This window comes from Sorex araneus, chromosome 4, assembly GCF_027595985.1.
Source record: "Sorex araneus isolate mSorAra2 chromosome 4, mSorAra2.pri, whole genome shotgun sequence".
NCBI classification, from domain to species: domain Eukaryota; kingdom Metazoa; phylum Chordata; class Mammalia; order Eulipotyphla; family Soricidae; genus Sorex; species Sorex araneus.
Window position 1 is genome coordinate 43581983 of NC_073305.1, and position 23269 is coordinate 43605251.

The window sequence follows — 23269 nt, forward strand, 5'->3', positions numbered from 1 at the left end:
TCAGAGGCCTCCAAACCCAGCCCGGAAGGGTAGCAAGGGGAGCGCCTGGTCAGCCCCCCACACCCCGGCCGCTCGGGATGGGCAGGAGCCGCTTCTGCCCTGCAGCTCTGAGGCCCTGTGGCCGAGGGGTGCCAGGAGGCAGGTCCCCCAAGAGACCCTGGGAGAGACGGGGGCACCCACAAAACAGAGCAGTCATCAGCGGTGTGACGCGAGGATTTCAGTTACAGCCCAACAGACACAGTCAGATGCCAAGTCAAGAAAACGCCAGATTTCAACCTGCTTCTTCCAAGAAGGTCTATATAAAGACTAACCCGTCCAGCACGTCACACGTGGCCACACTGGGCCCACTGAGGTCCATTAGTTTAAGAACAAGGCTCAGCACTTCCCACCAGCCCCAGGGGCTGGGAGATGCTTCAGGAAGAAGTCACAGGGAGGTGACCCCGGAGTAAGAGGCCCGCAACTGGGGCCACAGCCCTCGCGCTAGTCCCAGGGCAGGGAAGCAGCGGTGTGCGCTGCCAGAAGCCTTCAGCTCAGCTCCAGTAAGAGCAGCCCCAGGCGTCCACGCTGCCCTTGGCCCCCGGGCTGTGAGGCCAGGCCAGCAGGGGCCCTGGGACAGTCCATGGCAGCCTGTCGGTCCTGCAGCTTGTCGGGAACCCGGGGCTACCAGAGCTCCTTGCAGCCCCAGCGGCCTGGCAGGTGGTGCAGCCGCATGTCCTCCTTCTGGATGTGCTCGTAGCAGGACTGCGGGAGAGACGCAGGGCTGAGGCCAGCGGGGGCCGCGGGGACCGTGAACACACTCAGGGCCCCGGCGCCCGGGGGGACTGCTGTCACCTCCCCCACCCCCTTATCCCGTGCAGGACCCTGGGGCCCCCCATGAGGGGTGCCTGAGGTAGGAGGCAGCGGTCTGCCCCGCCGAGCCGCTCACCTCCAGGGCAGTGAGCAGGAAGTCGTACAGGCCCCCCGTGTGGCTGGGGTCCATCATGTCACGGATCAGATGGATCTCGGCTCCCAGGTGCTGGATTCTGCAGAAGAGCCCGTAAGAAGGGGCACCCCAGCAGCTGGGCCCCGGGGCACCTGGGGTGTGTCCCGATCTCTGCTCCTGGCACCCTCCCCTCTGTGGGCCTCAACTTCCGCCTTGGTGCACAGAAAAGCTGTGGCCCCGAGCCCTGAGGCCCAGGGAGGTTGGGGGGTGCTGGGGGACCTGCAGCCCTATGCTTAGGAAGGTTGGGGTACACTGGGGGACCCCCAGCCCTGAGGCTGAGGAAGACTGGGGCATACTCGGGGGTTCCCCCAGCCCTGGGCTCAGGGAGTCTGGGTAAGCGGCATCCCTGCAGCGCCCCCAGGCCTCAGGCTGAGAGAGACTGGGGTACACTGGGGACACCCCCAGCCCTGAGCTCAGGGAGGTTGGGGTACACTGGGGGACCCCAGTCCTGGGCTCAGGGAGGTCAGGGTTCAGTGGGGGTCCCCCAGCCCCGAGGCTGAGGGAGGTTGAGGTACGCTGGGGGACCCCAGTCCTGGGCTCAGGGAGGTTGGGGTTCGGTGGGGTTCCCCCAGCCCCAAGGCTGAGGGAGGTTGGGGTACACTGGGGGGATCCCAGTCCTGGGCTCAGGGAGGTTGGGGTACACTGGGGGGACCCCAGCCCTGGGCTCAGGGAGGTTGGGGTTCAGTGGGGGTCCCCCCGAGGCTGAGGGAGGTTGGGGTACACTGGGAGGACCCCAGTCCTGGGCTCAGGGAGGTTGGGGTTCGGTGGGGGTCCCCCAGCCCCGAGGCCGAGGGAGGTTGGGGTACACTGGGGGGACCCCAGCCCTGGGCTCAGGGAGCCGGGGTACACAGCGTCCCTCAGCACCCCCAGCTCACCGGGCGCGCGACACCACGTAGATGAGCAGCGGCAGCAGGTCGTCCATGGGCAGTTTGTGCTCCTGGCCCAGCACCCGCGACACGGTGGCCTCGATTTCCCCGTAGGTCCTCTCCAGCACCTCTAGCTTCTCCCGGGGGTCCACGGTGGTCCTGCAGCGAGGCAACCCACTTCAGGCAGGGCCCTGGGGCTCAGAGTCCCGGCCGGGGGTCCTCCCGGGAGCACACTCACATGATCTTCTGCAGACACTCGGTGGCTGACAGGAAGCACTTGTCCCTGACCAGGGAGTGTCTCTGTGGGGGGCAGCAGGGCAAATGAGGATGTGCCGCCCCTCCGCTCCCTGCCGCCTCCTTCCCATGGACCCACCCCCCCAAACTGCCCAATCACTGGCAGCTCTGCCGTGGGCCTCAATGCCCCCACAGTGACGGGGCAGTGGGCCCCGAGAGCTGGGACAGTGGAAGATAGAAGCAATCAGGGCGCCCACGGCCTCCACGCACCCGTGTCAGAGGCTCTTAGGCCCAAGGGCTTGTTGAGAAACAAACTCTGGGTAAATGCCCCCTCCCCAGGTTTCTGACTCACTCCAGGCTTTGCCTGAGAACGGCTCTGCCTTTCTAGATACTGCTGCAGGCGCAGCAAAAAATCCCCACTCCCCGGCCGGCCTCCTCCTCCTGCCCACCCCACCGGAAACACCGGAAGCACAGCAGGGAAGCTCTGGTAGATGGGGAAACTGAGGCACAGAGACCTAATGTCTTGCCCATGGTCATACAGCCAGAAAAAGGGCAGGCTCTATGTGCAAGAACGGTCACTGTCTGTCCCTCGAAGCAGTGTGAGAAGGTGGCATCCTCTTCCTCACCCACCAAAGCCCACCGGCTCTCCCCCACCAGCAGTCAGGAGGCAGAGAGTGCTCAGCCAGAGCTGAGCCACCTTGGGGTGCCCCGCTCAGGCCTGATTCTGGGGGGGGGGGGTCAGGTCCCCAGTGGGCCCAAACTCTCACCTGATTGGTCGTCAGAGTGAGGTCCTTGAGGGGCCACAGGTGCCTGAAATGTAAGAAGTGAGACGGGAGTCTGGGGCATGGGAAGGGCAGGTCCTACCATCAGAGGGCCACTTCCAGGGCCACGGCATGCCCCCGGAGGGCGGAGCATAGGAAAAGGCCACACGGGCATTCTGAGCGCCCGCCCGAGAGCCCGCAAGGAGAGACCAGGAGGGGCGCGCAGAAAGCAGCCCTTCTTCCCGCCTGCAAACACCAGGACCTGGATGGAACACGGGGGCCACTGCATGAACGAGTCCCGGGGGTCAGGCTGAACGGGGTGCAGGGAGGACACATCCCTGAGGCCTGGGGAGCCATTGCGGGCGGGCGAGCAGGGGTATGTGAGGGCACCACACCTCGTGACATGGAAACTGTGGTGTGGGGAGGCAAGGGGGAAGTGGTCGGCCAGCCCGCCCCCGGGCATGGGGTCACCAAGATGCAAGTGGAAAAAAGGCTTGTATGTGTGTGTGTGTGCGTGTGTGTGTGTGTGTGTGTGTGTGTGGCGGGGGGGGGGGGGTTGTACACACCCCTGCCGGGAGATATAGGGGCACTGGGCCACAGCTCAGAGGGTGCAGTGCCGCTCCCCTTGGCCCTGTGCTGAGCCCGGCCCGGGACCACCCCCCTTCCTGTGTGGAGGGCAGGCTGAGGGGCGCTGGAACCCTCTGGCCCGGCGGGCGGGGCGGCCGTACTTCTGCACATCCAGGAACTCCAGCAGCTTGGTGTCGGGGAAGAGGCTGAGGCTGGCGATGCCCTGGCTGTAGCGCCCGTCCTCACGCTCATGTAGGAGCAGGTAGAGCGTGAAGAGCTCCGAGTAGAAGCTGGGCAGCACGAGGGGCAGCATGCATCTGTGCACCTGCTGGTCCCTGTGTGGGGGCCACAGAACAGGCGGGGTCACTCCTGGGCCTGCCCCGCAGAGCCCAGAGAGCCCCTTCACCCCTCACAGAGGACCCCTGGCCTCCACCCCCTCGAAGCCCTCTCACACCCATGGCTCTGTCTCTCCTTGTTCTCTCCTTTGACCCTGCCCACGTGGCCGTGGGTCTGCACTTGCCCACATGGCCAGTCGGCCTGCATCTGCACCCCCGTTTAATTGCAAGTCAACACCAGGGTATGGGGGCATAATGGCTCACTGCAAAGTGCTCAGCAGCTGTCTCGCCCATAGAGTCTTGCCTCATCTCTGTGCTCCCAGGACCGCAGGGGAAGTGCTCCCCAATGTCCAGCCCCCTTTCCCACCTGCCTGCCACACAACCACACAAAGGCCTCTGCAATGTGATTTTTGGGGCCTGGTGGGAGCCCATTTAGCCCTTGCTCTATGCGACCTCAGGTCCATCCCCAGAGGCCTGTTTCCCAAGTGTCCAGGGAGCAGGAGGGTATGGGGGCAACTGCCCCCAAGAGGCAGAGGCTGGAGAAAACAGCAAAGATGAGCTTGACAGGGGAGGCAAAGCCCTCTCCTGGGCTGCTTGAGAGACGAAGGTCAGAGGTCATTCTGATCTTCAACCAGTCAATGAACAAAGTCTGGTCATTCACATGAACCCCCAGAAGCACTTGTTTCCCCCGAGGAGGGCCACGGGAACAAAGGATTGCGGCCTCCAGGGGTCTGAGGTGGCTGCTCTGGGAGGTGGCCCTGCACCTGGGTGGGTGCTGGGGGCCCCGGGACAGTCACCTTGTCTCTGCATCTTCTTCCTCCAGGGCCTGGCCCTTGCGCCTCAGGGCGACTTGCAGCAGACCCCTGCAGGTCAAGGAGAGAGGTGGGCATGGCCCCCCCAACCCCACCCCACCCATAAGTCGCAGCTGGAGCTCTGTCCTCACCATCAACACCCCCACCTCCAGGGCCCACAGACTCCTCCCGAAGACTCATGTGGCCTAGAGCTCAGGGGTCAGCTGGGGGGACAGGAAATTAGCCCGAGACCCTCCACCCCATAAGTGCAGGACGAGCCACCTGCAGGGCCTTCGGGTCACAGCTCAGCCAGCACTGGAGACAGGGGGCCGGGGGGCAGACCAGGGCCTGGCTGGGACTTGAACTCTGGCTGCTTTTGGGTCTTACTGTCATCTACCCCCCACATAGACACACACACACACACACACACACACACACACACACACACACACACACACACACGCCGACTAGAGCTTCCCAACTTAGTGGGCCTACTGCCTGCTTCTCGGGACAAAAATCACTCAGTGGCACCCTGGAAATCTACCTTGCTGGGGGGAACAGACAGAAAGCACCCCCCAACTGTACCCGAGGCGACTGCCGACCCCCTGAGCATCCCATCCCCTGGATCAGTGTCGCCCACTCTGCACTCGCACACCGCCGGCCCCTTGGGTGCGCTCTGCTCCCGAGCAGAGGCAGCGGCGCCCTCCCGCCCTGGGCATCTGAGAGCAGGGCCCCAGCATGCCCAGCTCACCTGTAGGCGGCCCAGAGCTCCCGGGCGTGCTGCTTCACCTCCTCCTGGGCCAGCCCCTGCAGGTGCTTGTTGGCCCCGATGCCTGCGTACGTGGCCTGGAAGGTCAGCATCAGGGTCCGGAGCAGCTTCCCCAGGGGGTGCAGCGAGTTGCCCAGAGCCTGTGCGGAGACAACCAGGGCCTCGGCACCATGCCCAGCAGGGACTCCCAAGGCGGCTCCCAGAGCTCAGAGCAGGCTTCCCACGTAGGGAGCCCACAGTCCCCTGCAGGCAGGGGGCAGCTCTCCCCAGGCCTCACCTTCCTGAGCAACTGCTGCAGGGCCTCAGGCTCACGGTGTTGCAGCAGCTCCTCCAGGAAGTCTTCCATCCTGCTTGCACTGTCCTCAGGGCAAGTTCTGGGGGCAAAGCACAGTCAGTCTCTAACCACACCCGGCCCGGGATGGTCCCCTCCAGATTTCCTCCCAGCCTCCTCTGAGCCCGGGATGCACACACACAAGGGTGCACACGCACATATTCATGCGTACATACAAGACGCACACACAGACACACACACGCACACACACATGCACTCGGACGACCAGGACTCACCGCTCGCAGCTCAGGTACTCCTGAGACTGGCGCAGCTCCCTCGAGCTGGGCATGTGGAAGCCCAGCAGGGCCTCCTGCAGCTCCCCGGGGCAGCCGGCGCCCACAAAGTCCCGGAAGGGGCCGTAGACGCCCTGCCAGCGGCTCTCCACGGGGAAGGCGCCCAGGCCCAGCTGCCTGCGAGGGAGAGGTTGGCAGGCAGCGTGGATCCATGGGGTAGTGGTATTGGAGGCGAGGGGTGGGTAGCGGGGACACACACCCAGCAAGGCCCAGAGTGAGGGCCCAGGAATGGGAGATCAAGGGACAAAGGGGCGTTGAGCGAAGAGAGGCAGAGAGGGACTAGAGTCTACTCCTCAGGGGAAGAGAGACAGATGCACGAAGAGGCCTGCAAAGGAGACAGGCCCTGGAGAGCCAGAGAGAGCCACGTAAGCACAGCCCACGATTCTGTTGCCAGGCCCCTCCTGCCCCTCTCCCACTGCACCCCTGCCGAGCAGGGACCTGCGGTAGCCAGTGCTGGCCGGATGCAAGGAAGGCCTGCAGTCCTCCTGCTGACACTGGGCCCCCGCCCAGGCTGGTCCCTGGTCACACTCAGCCTGTCTGCCGTCACCTGACTCAGGCTAGCCCCTGGGCTCCTGGGCTTTGCCAACTGCACCCAGCTTCTGCTGTTGGGCGCAGAGATGATGGGTCAGGGCCGTCAATACTGCCCCCTCCCCAGGTCTGAAACACTGCTGAGGACCATTACGGTCACCTGCCACCTCACTCCCTCATCAGTGCAAAATTAGGTCTTCCCCCAGGGGCTTGGCAAGTCATCACTGCACTGGTCTCCGGAGGAAGAGCTTTGTCCCCAGAGGGCAGAATTCTACCCTCTCCCACACCTCAAGTGGCATGGTTCCTTCCCCACTGGGGTTGCCGGGGAGCTCAGAGCCAAGCAAAAGCTCAGTTGTCACCATGGCAGGGCCCAGTGACACCTCTCTTTTTTTTTCCTTCTTTCTTTTCTACCTTTTTGGTTTTGGGGTCACACCTGGTGGTGCTCAGGACTTGCTCCTGGCCCTGCACTCGGGGGTCACTCTAGTCAGTCCTTGGGAACCAGATGGCGGAGGATCGAACCCAGTCAGCCACGTGCAAGGCCAATGCGCTACCCACTGTGTTCTCTCTAGCCTAGCGCCTCTCTTTCTTTTAAACTCAAGCTGTGCTTCTTATTTTCTACTTCAACCTTATTTATTTTCCCCGGCTTCTAAATGATCTCTTCCATGTCCTAGAAAAATGTGGGATCTAATAGAAAGATTGCACTCATCTGTGGAATATAAAGTAACAGAGTAGGAGACTAACACCCAAGAATAGTAGAGATAAGTACCAAGAGGTTTGCTCCATGGCTTGGAAGCCAGCCTCACATGCTGGGGGAAAATGCAGCTCAGATAGAGAAGGGAACACCAAGTAAAGGGTGTTTGGAGGACCTGCTTGGGATGGGAGATGCGTGCTGAAAGTAAACTATAGATCGAACACGATGGCCACTCAATACCTACCTCTATTGCAAACCACAACACCCAACAGGAGAGAGAGAACAAAAGGGAATGCCCTGCCACAGAGACGGGGTGGGGGGTTGGGGTGGGGGTGGTGGGAGGGATACTGGGATCATTGGTGGTGCAGAATGGGCACTGTGGAGGGATGGGTACTCAAGCATTGTATGACTGAAACCCAAGCACAAAAGTTTGTAAGTCTGTAACTACCTCACGGTGATTCACTAATAAATTTTTTTAATTAATTTTTAAAAATTTTTTTTAAAGTGTGGGGTCTAAGCAAAGCCTCCAAGCTTTTCTCTCCCCTGAGGCAGGTGAGCCGCTGTCCTAGAGTCTGACCGTCTCTGCCCTGTGGGTCGGGTGTCCTTTGCTCTCTCCGTTCTCCCAAGAGCTCAGAGCAGGTACTGAGGAGGCGCTCTGATGAGGCCTGAGGCAGGGACAGGGGCAGCCCCGGGAGCACACGGCCTTACCTCTTGCTGGTGCCGCTGGGGTCGGGCGGGAGGGCGGCCATGTCCAGCACGCCCTGAGTATGCAGTCCTTTCCCCGAGCCACTGTCGAAGGAGCCCTCCAGGGTGAAGCCATTGGGGAAAGTCACCTTGCCCTGGAGGATGGGAATGGAGCGGTGAGCCTAGCCATGACCTCTGTCCAGCTGTCCTCCCAGCTGCTCGTGGCTCCGCCTCCCAGAGCCAGCCACTGATCAGCGCTCTGGACCCTCCATTGGTCCCACCTGAGGGGCTCCTAATGCCCTGCCCCTGTAGGGTCCCCACCAACAGCCATTCCCGCCACCCAGGGCCTCATCCTGGAGGGGGGAGATGGGCAGAGAGGAAGGCGACCCACAAGAGCCAGGGGGAGAACCCCATTGTGGGACCTGGGGGCTCATCTGGAGGTTGGCAGTGGCCTGGGGTGGGCACGTCTCCGGCTCTCCCCAAGATGCCCCATGCCCAGTGTCACTGCCACAGGGGAGGTCCCCCGCCCAGACAGCCCAGCCTTCTGTGGGGACAGCTCAGGGCATATGCACGCAGGACAGGGAGTCGGGGGGTGGCAGTGAAAGGTGGGGGCACTGCCACAGTTTGCTCTGCCCCAGGCACGCTCCTGGCTCACACCCAGAGGGAGAGGATCACCTTCCCTTCACACAGGGCCGCACCCCCAAGTCCAAGGCACCGTGACAGGTGGCAGCTGAGGTCCCAGTGGGCAGCAGTACCCCTCACCTTCCCCATGAGGCTCAGGTCCCTGGTGAAGGTGCCCTCGTACAGGGAGTCGTCTTCAGAGAGGAGGATGCCTGTGCCCTGGAAGGAGGCCAGGAGAGCAGGCGGGTGGGGGTTAGGAAGGGCCAGAGACGAGGGCTGGGGGGCAGGGGAGCAAGGGACACAGACCCAGGGGTGTCCCCAGGACTGTGGGGAGTGCTGATCCAGGGGTATCCCTGGGTGCTGGGTGGAGACACTGATCCAGGGTGGGGTGGGGTGACTGGCCCAGGGGTGCCCTCTCTTTCTGAGTAGCTTCTCTCAGAAAGCTTCCTGGGAGCCCACTTCCCCTTCTGGGGCTCAGGAGGTGCTGACCTGGCGGCCCAGGGCAGTGGAACTGATCTGGCTCCCGTGTTGTGCGGCTACCAGGAGGCTCCCCACGGAGCAGGATACTGTCTGAGGCCCCTGAGTTCTAAGCTGCTTGCCCCTCCTCAGCGCCAGGGCATGCCCATGCTCAGAGCACTTGCCCGTGAGTCTCGGCTCTGCCTGCCAGTCCCATGAGACACAGGCTGTTCTCTGAGTGTGGGAGTTCCACCTGTCACCCCTGCACTGGGGGTGATGCAGGACCCAGGGGGCTCCTGGGGAGTTCCCAGGAACCATGCTGGGTGGCCGAGCACCTCCCAGCACTGATTACAATAAGCCGGTAGCCTGGATCGCCGATGGGGGAAACTGAGGCTGGGAGGAGCAGGGCAGGCCTTGGCCAAGACCATGGAGGGTGAGTCAGAGAACAAGATTCCTGCTCACGTTATGGCTCCTTCCGGCGCCTGGGACCCCAGCTTCCTGCCCCATCCACCCTGCTTCTGCTGAGCTTGTGGGGGCTCCAGAATGTCGGCTGTGATACAGGGAGGGGTCGTCAAGAACACATGGGGTCTCCCCACTCACCACCATCTTATCTGCCTGGAAGGTGCCCTGGTAGCAGACGCCCGCCTGGGTGACCATGACGCCGGGGCCATGGCGCTGGTCAGCCTGCCACATGCCAATATAGCGCTCGCCCCTGGGGGAGGAAGAGCGTGGCCAAAGCGGAGTCAGAATCGCCCCCATACACCTCCCGGGCGCTCTGCTGGCATGGGAGGGAGAGGAAGGGGCAATGCCATGAATCTGCTGGACTCGGACCCCTGGGAGGAACGGAGTGGGGGGTGGGGGCACACCGGGAAGGGTGAGGAGGGGAGTGCCATGCACAGGTGTGCAGATCAGAGAGCAGGCGGTGAATGGCAGGTCTGTAGGGACACGGTGGGGTCTAGAAGAGCAGAGCAGGCACTGGCGGGATGGGGTGGGCGTGGCCAGAGGCGGGGCCCTGGAGTCAGCCACTGAGACCCTTGGGGAGCCCTGATGCGGGTTCAGGTCTGGGTCCGACCTGCCTCTCAGTGCCGGTGAGGGGCCTGGGGCTCACAGAGCTCCACCATGGAGGAGCGGGGGTCCCTGCGACTGAGATGCCCCAGGTTTGCAAGGACAGGAAGTAAGGGACTTTACCCCAGGCAGCAGGGCTGAGACTGGCGGGTGTGAGAGGCTCCCTCTGAGCGCCCGCACTCACCTGTGCCCGTCCTCCTCCACGCCATAGCCGCTCCTCTGGCCTCTCTCCCAGTGGCCTGTGTACTTGTGGGGCTCGAGGGTCTGGGGGGCGCTCTCCAGAACCCCAAAGCCGTGCCTCAAGCCCTCTCGGAAGTAGCCTTTGTACACCTCCTCAGTGCTGTACCTGGGGGCACGGAGACTGGCACTGCCTCACAGAGCTCCTTTCTGGGGCGGCCCAACCCCGAGCAGGCCAGGGTGCACTTACTCACAGATGCCATAGCCGTCCATGCAGCCCTCCCGCCAGTGGCACTTGTAACAGTCAAACTTGTCCTCGGAGGCCTGGGGCACCAGGCGGATGCCAAAGCTGTGGGTGGGTGGGCAGGGTGGGACCTTGCTCTGACCCAAGACCCCAACCCCACGGACCCTCCTCCGAGCCCAAAACACATACCAGCAATCGCCCAGCCTTACCCATGTTCCAGGCCCTGGCAGAAATCCCCCACATGGTTCCGCCCGTCCGGCCACTTCAGGGTTCCCCTGGAACACAGTCGACCCGAAGGATTCACCCCTCAACACTCAGACCTCAGACTCCATGCAGCTCCTCACCTCTGAGCCGTAATGCCAGGGCGGTGCAGGGAGGCTCTCAGCCCAGCCTCACCCCTGGCACAACTGCCCTGGCAGCCTCATGGGGTGCACACTGCCCACCATGGGAAGAGCCCTAGAAACATCCAGGGTCCCTTTCATCTCTGGTCTGCAGAAAACTCAGGCTCAAACCAATCTCCTGCTAGCTGCTGCTGCCCTGCTCGGACCCGGGCACGCTGCATGCTCTCACCCACAGACTCCCCAGGCCTATTCTGGGCGTAGGCCAGAAGTGAACGAATGTGCTTGGGGGCAGAACCTTGGCCAGCTCCTGAGCTGCCTGGGCCTTGGTTTCCCCCACAGCCAGGCTGAGGGACCTGCCTGGTGGGGTCATGAAGAGCAGCCACCAAGGCCAGCCTCTACCTGTCACCTGTCCTTAGGAGGGGCCTAAGGAGGGCTGTGCTGGTCTCTGGGCTTCAACTCACTGCCCGCACACTCAGGTGAGGACAAACAGAGAGAGAGTGTTTGTGCCATTCCCACGGTGCCGGAAATGCTGCCTACACAGCAGAAGTGCTCCCCTCCCTCCTTCCTGAGAACCCCAGGAAGCAGCTGCATTGGCCCGGCCACCAGGTCGCACCATCAGGGCCACTGGGCACATACCAGCTGGGCCAGACTGGTCCACAAGAACCTCTGAGGATAGTCAGCACTGGGTAAGGGACACAGCAGGGACCTGCCTTAGCTTCACACTGTGATCAATCACCCACACAGATGCTGCTGGCCCCAAAACACCTGGGGTGCCCACCTCGCCCCACCCACAGCCCCCACACTCCAGGGGTGCCCTCCTCGCCCCACCCACAGCCCCCATACTCCGGAGGTGCCTGCCATGACCCACACACAGCCACCACTCACTTGCCGTGGGGCTTGCCCTGGCACCACTCTCCCTCGTAGGTGGCCTGGCAGAGTCGGCCCTCCGCGCGGAAGGTGTAGGGCACACAGCGACAGACAGGTGCCTCAGGGGGCTCCACGCCTGCCCCCAGCACCGGGAAGTCCTTCTGCCCACGCAGAGCCTGGCATACAGCCTGGGTCACCTTCCACTGCCAGACTGCCTGGAGGGGACAAGAAAGTTGCTGGCACTGGAAGTAACCCCTCTAAGAAACTTTCTGGGGTGGTTCCAAGGACCACCCCTCCTCTCCCCAACCCCAATGTCACTTAGGGGGACAGCCAGCTGCTCCGTAGGGCCTCCATCCAGGCCTGAGATCTTTGTTTGCCATTTCTAAGGGGCCACACAGGATCACCAGGTCCCCAATACTGGCTTCCCTACTGCAGCACTGTGGCAGGCTGAGGCCTAACCCTAGGCCAACCCTGGTTCTCTCTGGCCAACCCAGACCCTGGTCCCCGGCACCCTCCAGGTTGGAAGCCTCACAGCTCCCTCCCTGAGTTCCCCTGACTCCACTTCATGGTCCGCACCTGGCCCTGTGGGTCCTTGGCATGGAAGAAGAACTCTTCCTCAGGCGTGAGGAGGTGTAGCATGCACCTAGACAGACAAACATGAGGGGAGGTCCCACCCCGGCAGGTTGGGGGCAGGGAGAGCGAGCTGGAGACCTGGACTGGGAGTGGAGGTCAGTGCAGGAGTTTGCTTACCGGTTTGGCCCAGGATCCACCCACACCAGCTTCAGGTCAAAGGAGTGGACATGGTGGCCCTAGAGAAGGGGACGCAGGTGTCATCCGGAGACAGTCCCTCACCAAGCTGCTCCCCAGGGGCTGGTTGAGAGCCAGGAGGGGCCCTTCTCCCCACATCCAGCCCATCAGAGCCACCAGAGGGGTCTTCTGGCAATGCCGGTGGCCCCGTCGGCCCTGAAGATAAATGCTTTGAAGCTCCTCCTCCCCCTACCCCTGCTCATGAAGCCCCCAAACCACACTGCCCTCACCCTCGAGCCTCCCGGCTTGGGCCCCGCTCCTCTCTGCCTGCATCTGGGCCCCGCTACGCCCTCAGCCTGGAGTGGCCGAACCAGCCCCATTGGACCAACCCACGGAACATCCCTCCTTCTCGAAGAGTTTGTGAAGCCACTTCCCATCTGCTTATATCTCTCCCCTCCGTCTTCTACCAGACTCCAGCCTCTCGCCATCCCCCACCACAGCCCCAGGACCTGTGTCAGCCCCTCGCAGACCTGCAGGAGGATGAGGGCATCTCGGAAGAGCAGCACACGGTCCGCCCGCAGCGGGCTGACAGTCACCGGCACGTCATGGCTGTCCTGCAGGAGTCGGCGGGTGGGACTGTACAGCGCTTCCTGGGGGCGAGGGCGGAGCTCAGCGCCCCTGTCCTGGCCCTGACGGCCTGCTGCCCCCAGCCCTGTCCCCTTCATCCCACCCGGCCCTGCACTCGGGACCATCTCCAGGAGCCTACTCTGGTCAGTGCTGGGTCCAGAGGGCCGCTGCCAGCCACACCCACAGGACAGCCCTCCGGAAGTGTCCCTCCGCCTCCCACCCCATCAGAGCCAGGAACTGGCTCCCGGCTCTCACCAGGACACTGCCACCCTCGCCTCTCTGTCAACTCTTGTCCCTGTCACCTATTCTAATTCTGTCCTGGACCTGAGCTGGCACATTCTCTTGGGGCACTAAGGACATCCCTCCTGGGGGCAGCACCTGCCAAGAGGCTTGGGGCAGGGGAGGGGACATGACTCCAGGTGACATCCCTTCTGACTGCTCATAGCCAAAGTGCTCAGCAAAGGAAGGAGGATGGCCTGACAGACCTCCAGCCACCTGGCCCAGATCACACCCTCCACCTCTTCTGGTGGGGAAACCGAGGCAGAGAGCATCAGTAATGCAAGCAGTTCCAGCCACCCCACAGCCCCACAGAAACGCCTTCCCCAACTGCCCCTCAGGTCACTGACTCCCCCTTTTTTTTCTCCTGTTCAAAGCCTACTTATTATTTTTTTTAAATGAAACACCGTGAGATACAATTACAGACTTACACACTTTCGTGCTTACGTTTCAGTCATACAATGGTTGAGTACTCATCCCTCCACCAGTGCCCATTCTCCACCACCGATGTTCCCAGTATCCCTCCCGCCACCCCCGCCACCCCTCCCCCTCCCCCTGTGGCAGGCGCATTGCCTCTTACTCTCTCTCTCCTTTTGGTTGGCAATACAGGTAGCAAGCGGCCATCACGTTTGGTCCATAGCCTACTTTCACGCATCTCCCATTACCAGCGAGCCCTCCAAGCATCCTTTGCTTGCTGGACTGACTCACCCTTGCCCGGCTGCTCAGGGTGGGCCAGAGGGTCTGTGTGGCCACAGCCTGGTCCAGCGCCTGTTTCATGAAGGACTGGAGGTTCCTGAAGATGGTGGCTGCATGCACCACCCACTCGTGGGCCGGGTGACACTGCGGGGAGGGCCAGGGATGGCCACTTATCAGGAGGTGGGGGGGGGGCTGAGCCCCTCTGCCCCGCTCTCCTTGTGGAAGGGATTCCCCAGCTGGGTCTCTGGCCTGTGTTCGCACCCCCGGGGCTTCACCAGGAGGGCTGTGTGTCTGAGACCCCCCCTCCCGGGGCACTGCTCTGTCCCTGCTCTGAGCCCCAGGCAAGCCCAGGGCTCCTCCTACCCCCCCACGGCAGGGACTGATCCTTTTCAAAACTGGGTTCCCGAAAGAAGCTGGGAACCTGCCCGCATCTAGGACTCCACTCTGCTCCTCCCACTCCTGGGCCCCCTGCTCCCTCCCCCTGGTTGGACCAGCCCCACTGGACTAACACATGGAACACCCCCAACCCCCAGTCCCCGGCTCCTGCATGGCCGCCTACCTCCTCGATGGTGTCCCCGAGGCTGAGCAGAAGCAGGTCGTACTGCTGCACGTGGTGGATGAGGGGCTGGCACAGGGCCTGCAGCAGGGCCGAGCCTACGGGGCTCTCCGAGCTGCTGCCCGATGCCAGCTGCCGCAGCATCTTCCGCTGGCCCCGCCAGAGCTGGCTGCGGGGAGGAGCAGAGACCCCTCATTCCCCGACTTCTGGCAGCCCAGGCCCAGCCAGCACAGGGAGGCTTAGTACAGCAGCTCGCTGGGGGGCTGACTGCAGCCCCTCCCCCAGCAGGTTCCCTCCCCCCCCACCTCCCAGGTGTGGTTGTGGGGCTTCTACTCTGCCTCTCTCCCGGGCCGGATCAGTGGGGAGTGGTCTAGAGGAGGACTATGGCGCCCGCAGCAGCCCCAGCTCACCTCCTCTTCTTGCCTGTCTTCTGGAAGGCCTGGGCTACCACGCAGTTTGTGTAGGCATTGATGTACCTGCAGCGAGCACCAGACCCTCAGGCCAGGCCCAGCCAAGACCCCAGCCCCTCCGTTTCTGTTCCCTGTGTGGTGACAGGGCTCCCATGGGCCCCATTGGGCCACTGTACCTCGCCAGGACTCAGGTCTGGGTGTCTAGGCCTTTCCCTGTCCCCAATGGCCCAGCCCACTGAGGCCACCCTGGGGCAGAATCCACCCTCTGCAGGTTGAGCCCCCAGTGCCCGCAGAGCCCCAGAACCCCCTCCCCCACCCCAGGCCTCCCCAGTCGTCTTACTCCACATGGACCTGCAGGATCCGGTCAGCTCCGCGCAGCAGGGGCAGGGACTCGAGGGCGTTGGCGGCTGGGCAGTGCAGCCGCTCGCGCAGTGCGTGCAGACTCTCCTCCGTCACCTCCCAGAGCTGCTGTGCACTCTGGTGCAGCTGCTGCAGCAGCCGCAGACACTCTCTGCCCACCGGGTCCGAGGGCTCTGGGGCTGAGGGTGCAAGCACTCAGTGAGGGTGAGCGAGGGACAGTCGGGCTGCTCTCGCTTCCCGGGGGCCTGTGAGACCCCTGAGCCCTGGAGCTGCAGATAGTGTGCTGCATCCCTGCAGTGGGTGGGGCTGGACGGGAGCTTAGAGGGGCGGGCTGGAGCGGCTAGGGCACACAAGGTTCCTTAGCCCGTCCTATACGCTACATCCCCCCATTTCTGGGCGTCCAGACTGGAAGGTGGAGTCCTTGGGGTCCCAGAGCCCCTTGTCATTCACACAGGCCTGGACAGACCTCTGAGAAGAAGGGACCTGCCCACGGTCCCTTGAGTCACAGGTGAAATCCATGTTGAAAGGAAGCAATTAGGAAGGTGGGGAGGGCACTTGCCTTGCCTGCAGCAGACCCAGGTTCAGTCCCTGGCACCCTATGTGGCCATCCAAGTCCCTTCCAGAGTGATTCCTGAGCATCGAGCCAGGAGTGAGCCCTGAGCACTGCCAGGGCTGTCGCCTGGCACCTCCCCAAGGCACGGGGCCGCCTCCCTGGCTTTCAAGATTCACATTCGAGCAGAGCACCCCGAGGCCTGTGTCCCAGGAGAGAGGCGCTGCATGTGCACTAGAACAGGGCCCGGGGCTGGGCCCCTGGGGGTGCCCTGGACAGGGGAGGAGCAGCGGGCAGCAAGGCCCTGACGCATCAGAAGCAGCTGGTACCCTGTGTCTCTGCCCCTCCTTGAGGCTGGGAGCTGAGAGAGCCGCAGCTCAGCTCAGACGGTCTGACAGAGCTGACCTGTCCCCGGGGCCTGCCTGGGCCCCTCCCGTCCCCTCGCAGAGCCCACACTCACCGGCCGTGAGCAGGGGCTGGAGGACGAGGGTGTTGATGCGGGAGAGGGTGGCTGAGAAGACCTCCTCCAGGCGCAGCAGGGCTGTCTCCTGGGGGCTGCACATAGTGTGGGGCTCGGGGCCTGCAGGGGTGAGAGGACATAGGTCAGTGTCCCCCTCAGGCCCAGAAGCAAGAGCCACCTTGACATAGGAATCACACAGTGATCCCAGGTCACCTCGCAAGGGAGATGCTGGGCAGGCCTCGGAGCCCTGCCCGCCACTGCCCGCCTGGTGAAAAGGAGCCTAGCGGAGGCTCAGGACTGCAGTCCACTCAGAAAGCAGGTGCCCAGCCCAGCCCTGGTCCACGGCTCCTCCTGCTCCCAACACCCACCACAGTGCCCGAGGGCTCAGAGTAGCGTGCAGTGGCGCTCTGACCAGGCCCTCTGCTTCGTGGCCCTGGAAACAAGCTCAGGACTCCCTATGGCCCTGGAGGGCTGTAAGCAAGGAAAGATCTGGAGCCGGGAAGGAGGCACAGGAAGGAAAGAAGCGGGCAAGTGGACAAGGCTTAGGGCAGTGGCTCATGGGCCTGAGGGCCCAGGTTCCATGAACGTCCACCACAAGCACCTGAGTGAAGAGCGGAGAAACCACGTAAAAATGGGGGACCTTGAAATCAGAGCTAGGGAGAAGGCCTGGGTGCGAAAGGTGGGAGAGGGGAGGGGGCGGTCAGCGTGGCACAGCCTCTGTGACCCCGCCTGTGGGCCCCACTCAACACGTGGATGCCATCGGGGGCAGACAGGCCAGAGCCGTGGGCTCCCTGCTGGAGTGACCCTCCCAGGGCTAGCCAGGCAGGCAGTGTGGCCTCCTGACCACCAAGCATAGAAGCTGGGGGCCTGGGCTCAAACCCATCGCCGCACAGGCAGGGCAATCGGAGCCTCCAGTCAGACACAACCTGGAGCACCAACCCCACGCAGGTGCCCAGAAGGTCTTTTAGCCCATGAGCTGTGAACTCTGCCTCTCCTGAGTGTCACCCCCGGGCTCTCTAGTTAGCTGACTGGGCTGGGTTGGAGACTAAACCAAAACAGCCAAGGATTGCCGAGTAACCCAGGTAAGCCTAAGGGGCCAAAGAGGAAGGGGCCCAGCCTTCCATCCCACCTTGAGGCAGCTACACGGCATCCTGGGCCCCAGGCAGAGCCCCGACTCCTCCGGGGGAAGGGCCCGGCTCAGAGGCACAACGGGCCTGCCTGGTGCTCTAGCCAAAGGCCGGCCCAGGCATTCCAGCCCCACCTTTCCTGCTGCTGAGACTCCAGGAGGGAGAGGCCTGCGGAGGGAGGGGCAGGAAGGGGAAGTGGCTGGGGACAGCGGCCTTCTCACCCACTGGCCCCTGTCCCCCAGGCCCTGCTCCGGGCTGAGGGGACAGGCTGGTCCAGGTCAGTGAAGTGGTCAGGGTGCAGCAGCCAGTGTGAGCTGGGCCCACACCAGGGTACCCAGAGAGCACTGCACAGTAAAGACCTTTCCAGGGTGACTCTCTCCCAGTCGCTGGTAGTCGGCGGGGGGTCCAGGCTGAGAGGAAGGATATCAGAGGGAGGAGGGTGGGGTCCAGATGGGAGGTATGATGAGAACCCAGACAGGAGAGCCAGGGGAAACTTGCAGAAGCGAACACCTGACTCTGGGGAACCTTCGGCAACCCCCACATTCACTCAGGGGCCAGGTAGCCCACCTGCAGCCAATGTTCCACCTCAAGCCCCTCTCCCCCATGTGTGCCTAGCCCAGACACACTGTCCACACCCTATCTGGCTCCTGCTCAGCTGTCCAGCCCTGGCACAACCCGTCACCCTCCTCCTCTCTGAGCCTGGTCACCTCCTCTAAGAAGTGGGGGCCAAGTCCACGAAGGGGGACAGAACCTTTGAAAGTAGTTTCCTCGGAAAAGCAGGAACTGGTGGAGGGGTGGGTGGAGGGGAGCTGCTCCAGGTCAGGGGCCCTGGTCCTCAGCCTGACCCGCTGCAGGACTCCTAGCCTAGGGCCCCAAAGTGATCTGGAATTCTAGCAAACAGTCACAGTGGCTGCTAGGGGCGGGAGTGTGGGACAGAGGTGAGGCTGTGCGTGAGTATGTGTATGCAGGGGGCAGAGGAGGAGGTGCTGAGCCTGAACTTGGTGGTGGGGAGGGTCAGGGTATGAGTCCACTCTCCAACCACAGAGCTCTGCTCACAGGTACAGTCCCTTTACCTCTCTTCCACCTGGTTCAAAGTCCCTCAGTAGGAGTCCACATAGGATGGACATATGGGGAAACTGAGGCCAGGAGGAGCAGGACAGCCCAGAGCATGTAGACATCCACAGAGTATGCATACAGCTCAGGGCCCAGCTCCACCGGGCTCACCTGAGCTAGGTGATTCAGAGAGGCTGAGTGACTTACCTGAGGGCACACAGCAGCTCCTGGCCCTGCCCAGCCTGCCTCCTTCCCAGGCAGCCTTGACACTCACCAGGGGGCAGGGCGAGGACACCACTGGCCAGTCTCGGCGTGCCCAGGTGAGTCAACACTCTGTCCCCGTGGCGATCTACGGAGCAGTCAGACCTGCTTCCCCCTCTGCATTCCTGGCCCCTGTCCACGCTGGGCCCTTCTGGCAGGGTCACCAAGGCCTCCCCAGCCTTCTCCAGGGCCCCTCAGGCCTGGGGGCCGCACCCTGTTATGGCACCCACTCTGGAATTTCCTGGTCTGGATGGCACGGAAGTTCTGTTTGCAGGGGAGCTTGTCCCGGGCTGCTGCAAGCGTCCAGATGCACCAGCATGCCCAGATGCAGGCAGGGGGGCCAGGAGCTGCCCCCAGAAAGGGGACACTGCACTGTCACAGCCGAACCCTCCAGTGTACACCTGGCCTCTCCCCCCTGCACCCTCCCCCCCCGTCCCTCCCACGGCTCCCCTAGAACCACGCCCCTCGCCCCCCACTTTCAGTCTCTGCTTGCGCATTCCACAGCTTCCCTTCCTCTCTGCCCGGGCACACCCGTCACTGGAGTTTCCCAAACCTGGGGTGCCGGCGTCACCGCCTCCTGACAGCCTCCAAGCTCTGCCTGGCACCAAGCCCCTGACAGGGGCCTCCAGACCGTCTCTGCGCTGCCCCTGAACCCGAACGAGCTGAACCGGGAGCAAGGAGCCTGAAGCCGAATCCCGATGGACAGAGGGCCCCTTCAGACTCGTGAACTCGGGGGACTCGGAGTCGTGGAGGCACACACAGCCGCGTGAGGGGTGCGGAGGTGAAAGTCCCACCGGGAGCGACCGGCCCGCCCAGACGCGCGACGTTCACGCAGCCTTACCTGCGCCCAGCGGGTGGCCCGCGCGGGCTCTGCGGCCGCAGCAGTTCCCCGGAGGGCCAGCGCGGGTCCCGGCGCCCGCTCCCTCAGCCCCGCCCCCCGGCTGCTCAGCCCCGCCCCTAGGCTCCTATCACCCGCCCCCATAGCCCGCTGACACGCCCCCCGGGCGCCAACGCCCCGCCTCCAGCTCCAGGCCCCGCCCCGCCCAGCCCCTAGCCCCGCCTCTAGACCCAGGCCCCGCCCCAGCCAGCCCTAGGCCCCGCCCCTCCAGCCCTGCCCTGCCCTGCTTGGACGCGGAGCTTGAGAGGCGGCAGGACGCTGCGTCAGTTGGCGGTAGAGCCTGGACGGCTTTCCTGAAGTTCTGGCGTCTTCAGGGTCCTGGGATCAAGGGAAGGCGGCAGGGGGAAGACTGAGGCCCCACTTCCTCAGTCGTGCCCTCACACACTCACGCAGGGCATTGCAGATAGATGCACGCACATGCACAGGCGCAGGCACGCACCCACCCACCCACATACACACACACACACACACACACTCACACACATGAGATTGTGAAGCCGTGCAGGCCGGGGCTGCGGCCCCATGACCTTCTAGACCTGCACCAAGTCTCAGAGGTCAGCAAAAGCCGAGTACGGGGTGGGTTCAACCGAGGCTGCCCGGTGCCCTTGGCCAACTGCCACTCTTTTGGTGTGACCTTCGGGAGGTATTCAGTACCCCTGCCCCCACTCCCGAGTCTCACAGAGCCGGTGGAGCGTGAAACCTGGCGGTTGTCTGTGCCAGCGCGTGGCATGTGACCTTGGAAAAGGTGACAGCCGCCTAGGCCCCGGAAGGGGGTGGACCTGCATCAAAGGGGCCGCCCTCCTGCAGGCTGGACCCCCTCAGTTCCCCATCACTTCTTGCACGAGGTCCCAAAGAGTCATCCGGCCATCCTGGCCCTCTCACAGCCAAGACCTCGGTGGGGAGAGCCCATCCCCCATCCGAAGGCTTGAAAGAAGAGAGGAGGTTGGGGGGAGGGCAGGTTGCACATGCTCGCCCCCTGCTGGCAGACTAAGGTGTTCCCTCGTGTGGGACAGAGGGTGCGTTTGCAGGTTGAGGGACTTTTTGTAGGTAATGATCCGGGGGAACCTGTGGAGCCCTTGGAACATAGGAGTGGGCTGGCAATGAGGATGTGGCTTTTGGTCCAGGGCTGGACCCAAGTGGCCTTGCCCACATGGAAAGGGCAGGGCTGTCTGGGGTGGGGGTGAGGGTCACTTCTCACCCTTAACAACAGCCAGGGGCAGTGGAGCAGGGCCCCCGGCTGGAGGGCTGTGAGCTTGTGCTGGTGTCCCTGGTGACCTTCCCTTCTCCAGGCCTCAGTTTTCCCACCTGTAGCTCTGGCCGAGGTCAGTCAGTGCTGCCTGGACTCACACCGGGAGGGGAGGGCTGCTCTTCCTCCCCTGAGCCCGGTCTTCCTGTTCACTGCACCCAGGGACTTGGAATGCCTGCTGAGCTCTGGGCAGGCGCCAGGCCTCCTTCACCTCGTCCCACTGTCTAAGTCACCTCATGGGCACTGCCAAGCCCAGTTCTGTTATCTGCCAAGTGGGGCAAGACCTGCTGCCCAGCCCTTTCCTAGCTCCTCCTTGGCTTGGGCCAGGTGGAGCCCCTGGCCCCTACTAGTGCCCAAAGGCGGGTTCTATTCCGTCCACCTGCCCTTGCCCCTGCAGCACTACCGCTATGTGCCCCCTCCACCACCTCACCCCATGTTTATGCAGTTGCACACACTATGGGAATACAAGGCCACATGTGTGCCACACAACCTACTTTTCCTTTGTTTTGAGGTCGTACCTGCAGTGCTCAGGGGCTATTGCCAGCACACAGCTCTGGAGAACGTGTGGTACTGGGGATCAACCTGGGCCTCTAGCATGCAGAACATGTGCTTGCTCCAGCCCTCTGTGGTCACCTCCACGGCCTCTGCACAGTCTATTTTGGAGACTTCTGTATTACAGAGCTCTGGGAACGGCTCCATAGGTGGGCCCATGTGTGCAGACCATATACATGACCGTGTAAACAAACACACCCAGCATGGCCCTCACACGAGACACACAGAAGCCAAGTGCCGTGCGCTCCTTCAGGCTCTAGGGCCCTGGGACACAGGGCTGGTGTGTTTACACACAGGTCTCACCCAGCCCCACAGCTATTCCGGGCCTGGGCCAGGGCCAGCAAGGTCAAACTCTGCCAGCTCCCAGCAGCCCCAGTCGCTGTGTCACACAGGCCTAGGCTGCCCGGCCGCACCCCAGCCCAGGAAAACTCCAAGATTGCCTCCTGCCCCCTATCCGCCCCCCACGCACCCCAACAGCCCCCCGCGCCCCCCCTTCAGTTTCCTGGCTCTATGACAGGTAGGGGGTGGGGAGGGGGGTTGCTCCTTACCCCTGGCTTACCAAGAGCTGAGCCTTCAGTCCTGGGGTTTCCGTCTCAGGAGAGAATCATACAAGGTCCCTGAATGCTGCCAAGCACGCTGTCCATGACTTTCAGCCCAGAGGCCCTGGAGACTAGACAGAGTCCCTACAGGAAACCCACAAGAGCTAAAAATAGCACACAGGGACAAGTGGGGTTCTGCAGGCCAGCCCTGATGCCACCATGCATGGAGGAGACACGCTTCAGAGGTCTGTGCCCCCGAATCTGCTGGGCCAACTGGAACTGGAGTGCAGAGGACAAGGAGACCCCATAAGATGTAGGAACAGTACTGGACCGTGGGTAGAGCCCTGGACTGGGGCTAAAGACAGAGTCTGAGTCTCAATGCCACCTGATTAGGTGGGAGGGAAAGGTAAGCCCTGGAAGATGGGAAAGGTTTCAGCTTGTGGATTTTCCTCTCACCTTGAGAAAGGAACCAAAGTAAACGTCCAATAGTAGGGAGGCAAATAAGCAAGGTATCGTGAGGTTCTTCTTCAGTCTGATACCGAACATAAGTGACAATAACCTTCCTAGCCATGAGCATGACTGAGAGCTCGTGAAAAACAGTTCACTGTAGCTATACTCATTTCACAGATGAGGGAAATAAGGCCAGAGAGCTCACCCCTGCCAAAACAGCAGTGCTCCAGAAGTTTGGGTTTTGGGGTTTCTGTTTTCTGGGTGGGTTGGTTTGGGTTTTTTGGATCTGGTTTGGTTTTGTATTGTTTTGGGGACACACCCAGCAATTCTCAGGGCTCGCTCCTAGCTCTGTACTCGGAGCTCAGGGGACCATATGGGGTGCCGGGGATTGAACCCATGACAGGGGGCATGCAAAGTAAGCCCCTTACCTGCTGTACTATCTCTCCAGCCCACAGAAGTCTTAGTTTTAAGCTTTATAAACTTCAGAAGTGATATAGTAGAAAGCCATAATTTTATAAGAACTTTGAAATTTGATTTCAGTTTTCTTTAGGTTAATTTAGTTTTGTGAACTTTGAGTAACAGCTTGAATTTTTTTTTTTGTTGTTGTTGTTGTTCTATTCCCCCTTTGCCAGCTTCAGAAGCACGGAAGAAATCTAAACAATTTAACTTTCCCGTAGTGAGCCTTCACATCGGTGGCCTTGGGCTTCTGCAGTCATCAAAACCTGAAACTGCACGAGGGGGCCCAGGGCACCCGATGTTTAAAGTTCTGTTCTCTTATTCCAAGGCAGCTGGACTTTGAAGACTGTGTGTCTTGTCGTATTCGACAGTGTGTGTGTTGGGGCGAGACGTCCCTAAGCT

At 62.3% G+C, this 23269-nt stretch overlaps 1 protein-coding gene across 1 annotated transcript; it reads right to left on the reverse strand.

The window, feature by feature from the left end:
- Positions 1–253: 253 nt before the first annotated feature.
- Positions 254–19636, reverse strand: ALS2CL (ALS2 C-terminal like). Its single transcript, XM_004614515.2, has 26 exons — positions 19568–19636; positions 16286–16405; positions 15256–15454; positions 14916–14981; positions 14509–14674; positions 13962–14093; positions 12881–13000; positions 12354–12412; positions 12180–12246; positions 11622–11818; positions 10605–10670; positions 10402–10500; positions 10159–10320; positions 9510–9621; positions 8595–8672; positions 7857–7987; positions 5873–6046; positions 5583–5679; positions 5288–5445; positions 4543–4608; positions 3572–3745; positions 2850–2892; positions 2087–2148; positions 1858–2007; positions 926–1022; positions 254–741 (listed from the first exon to the last, which is right to left on the reverse strand). Exons 2-26 carry the CDS (start codon positions 16386–16388, stop codon positions 661–663), a joined length of 2859 nt encoding a protein of 952 aa, XP_004614572.2. The 5' UTR covers positions 16389–16405; positions 19568–19636; the 3' UTR covers positions 254–660.
- Positions 19637–23269: the final 3633 nt, after the last annotated feature.

Bases quoted from the DNA above. Each gene is read 5' to 3' on its own strand.
- ALS2CL (XM_004614515.2), bottom strand. From the start codon at position 16,388: ATGTGCAGCCCCCAGGAGACAGCCCTGCTGCGCCTGGAGGAGGTCTTC. The intron at 14,982-15,255 runs GTAAGACGACTG...TGCTCGCTGCAG, and splicing joins ATCCTGCAGGTCCATGTGGA to GTACATCAATGCCTACACAA. The intron at 2,149-2,849 runs GTGAGAGTTTGG...TGCCCCCCACAG, and splicing joins TCACTCTGACGACCAATCAG to AGACACTCCCTGGTCAGGGA.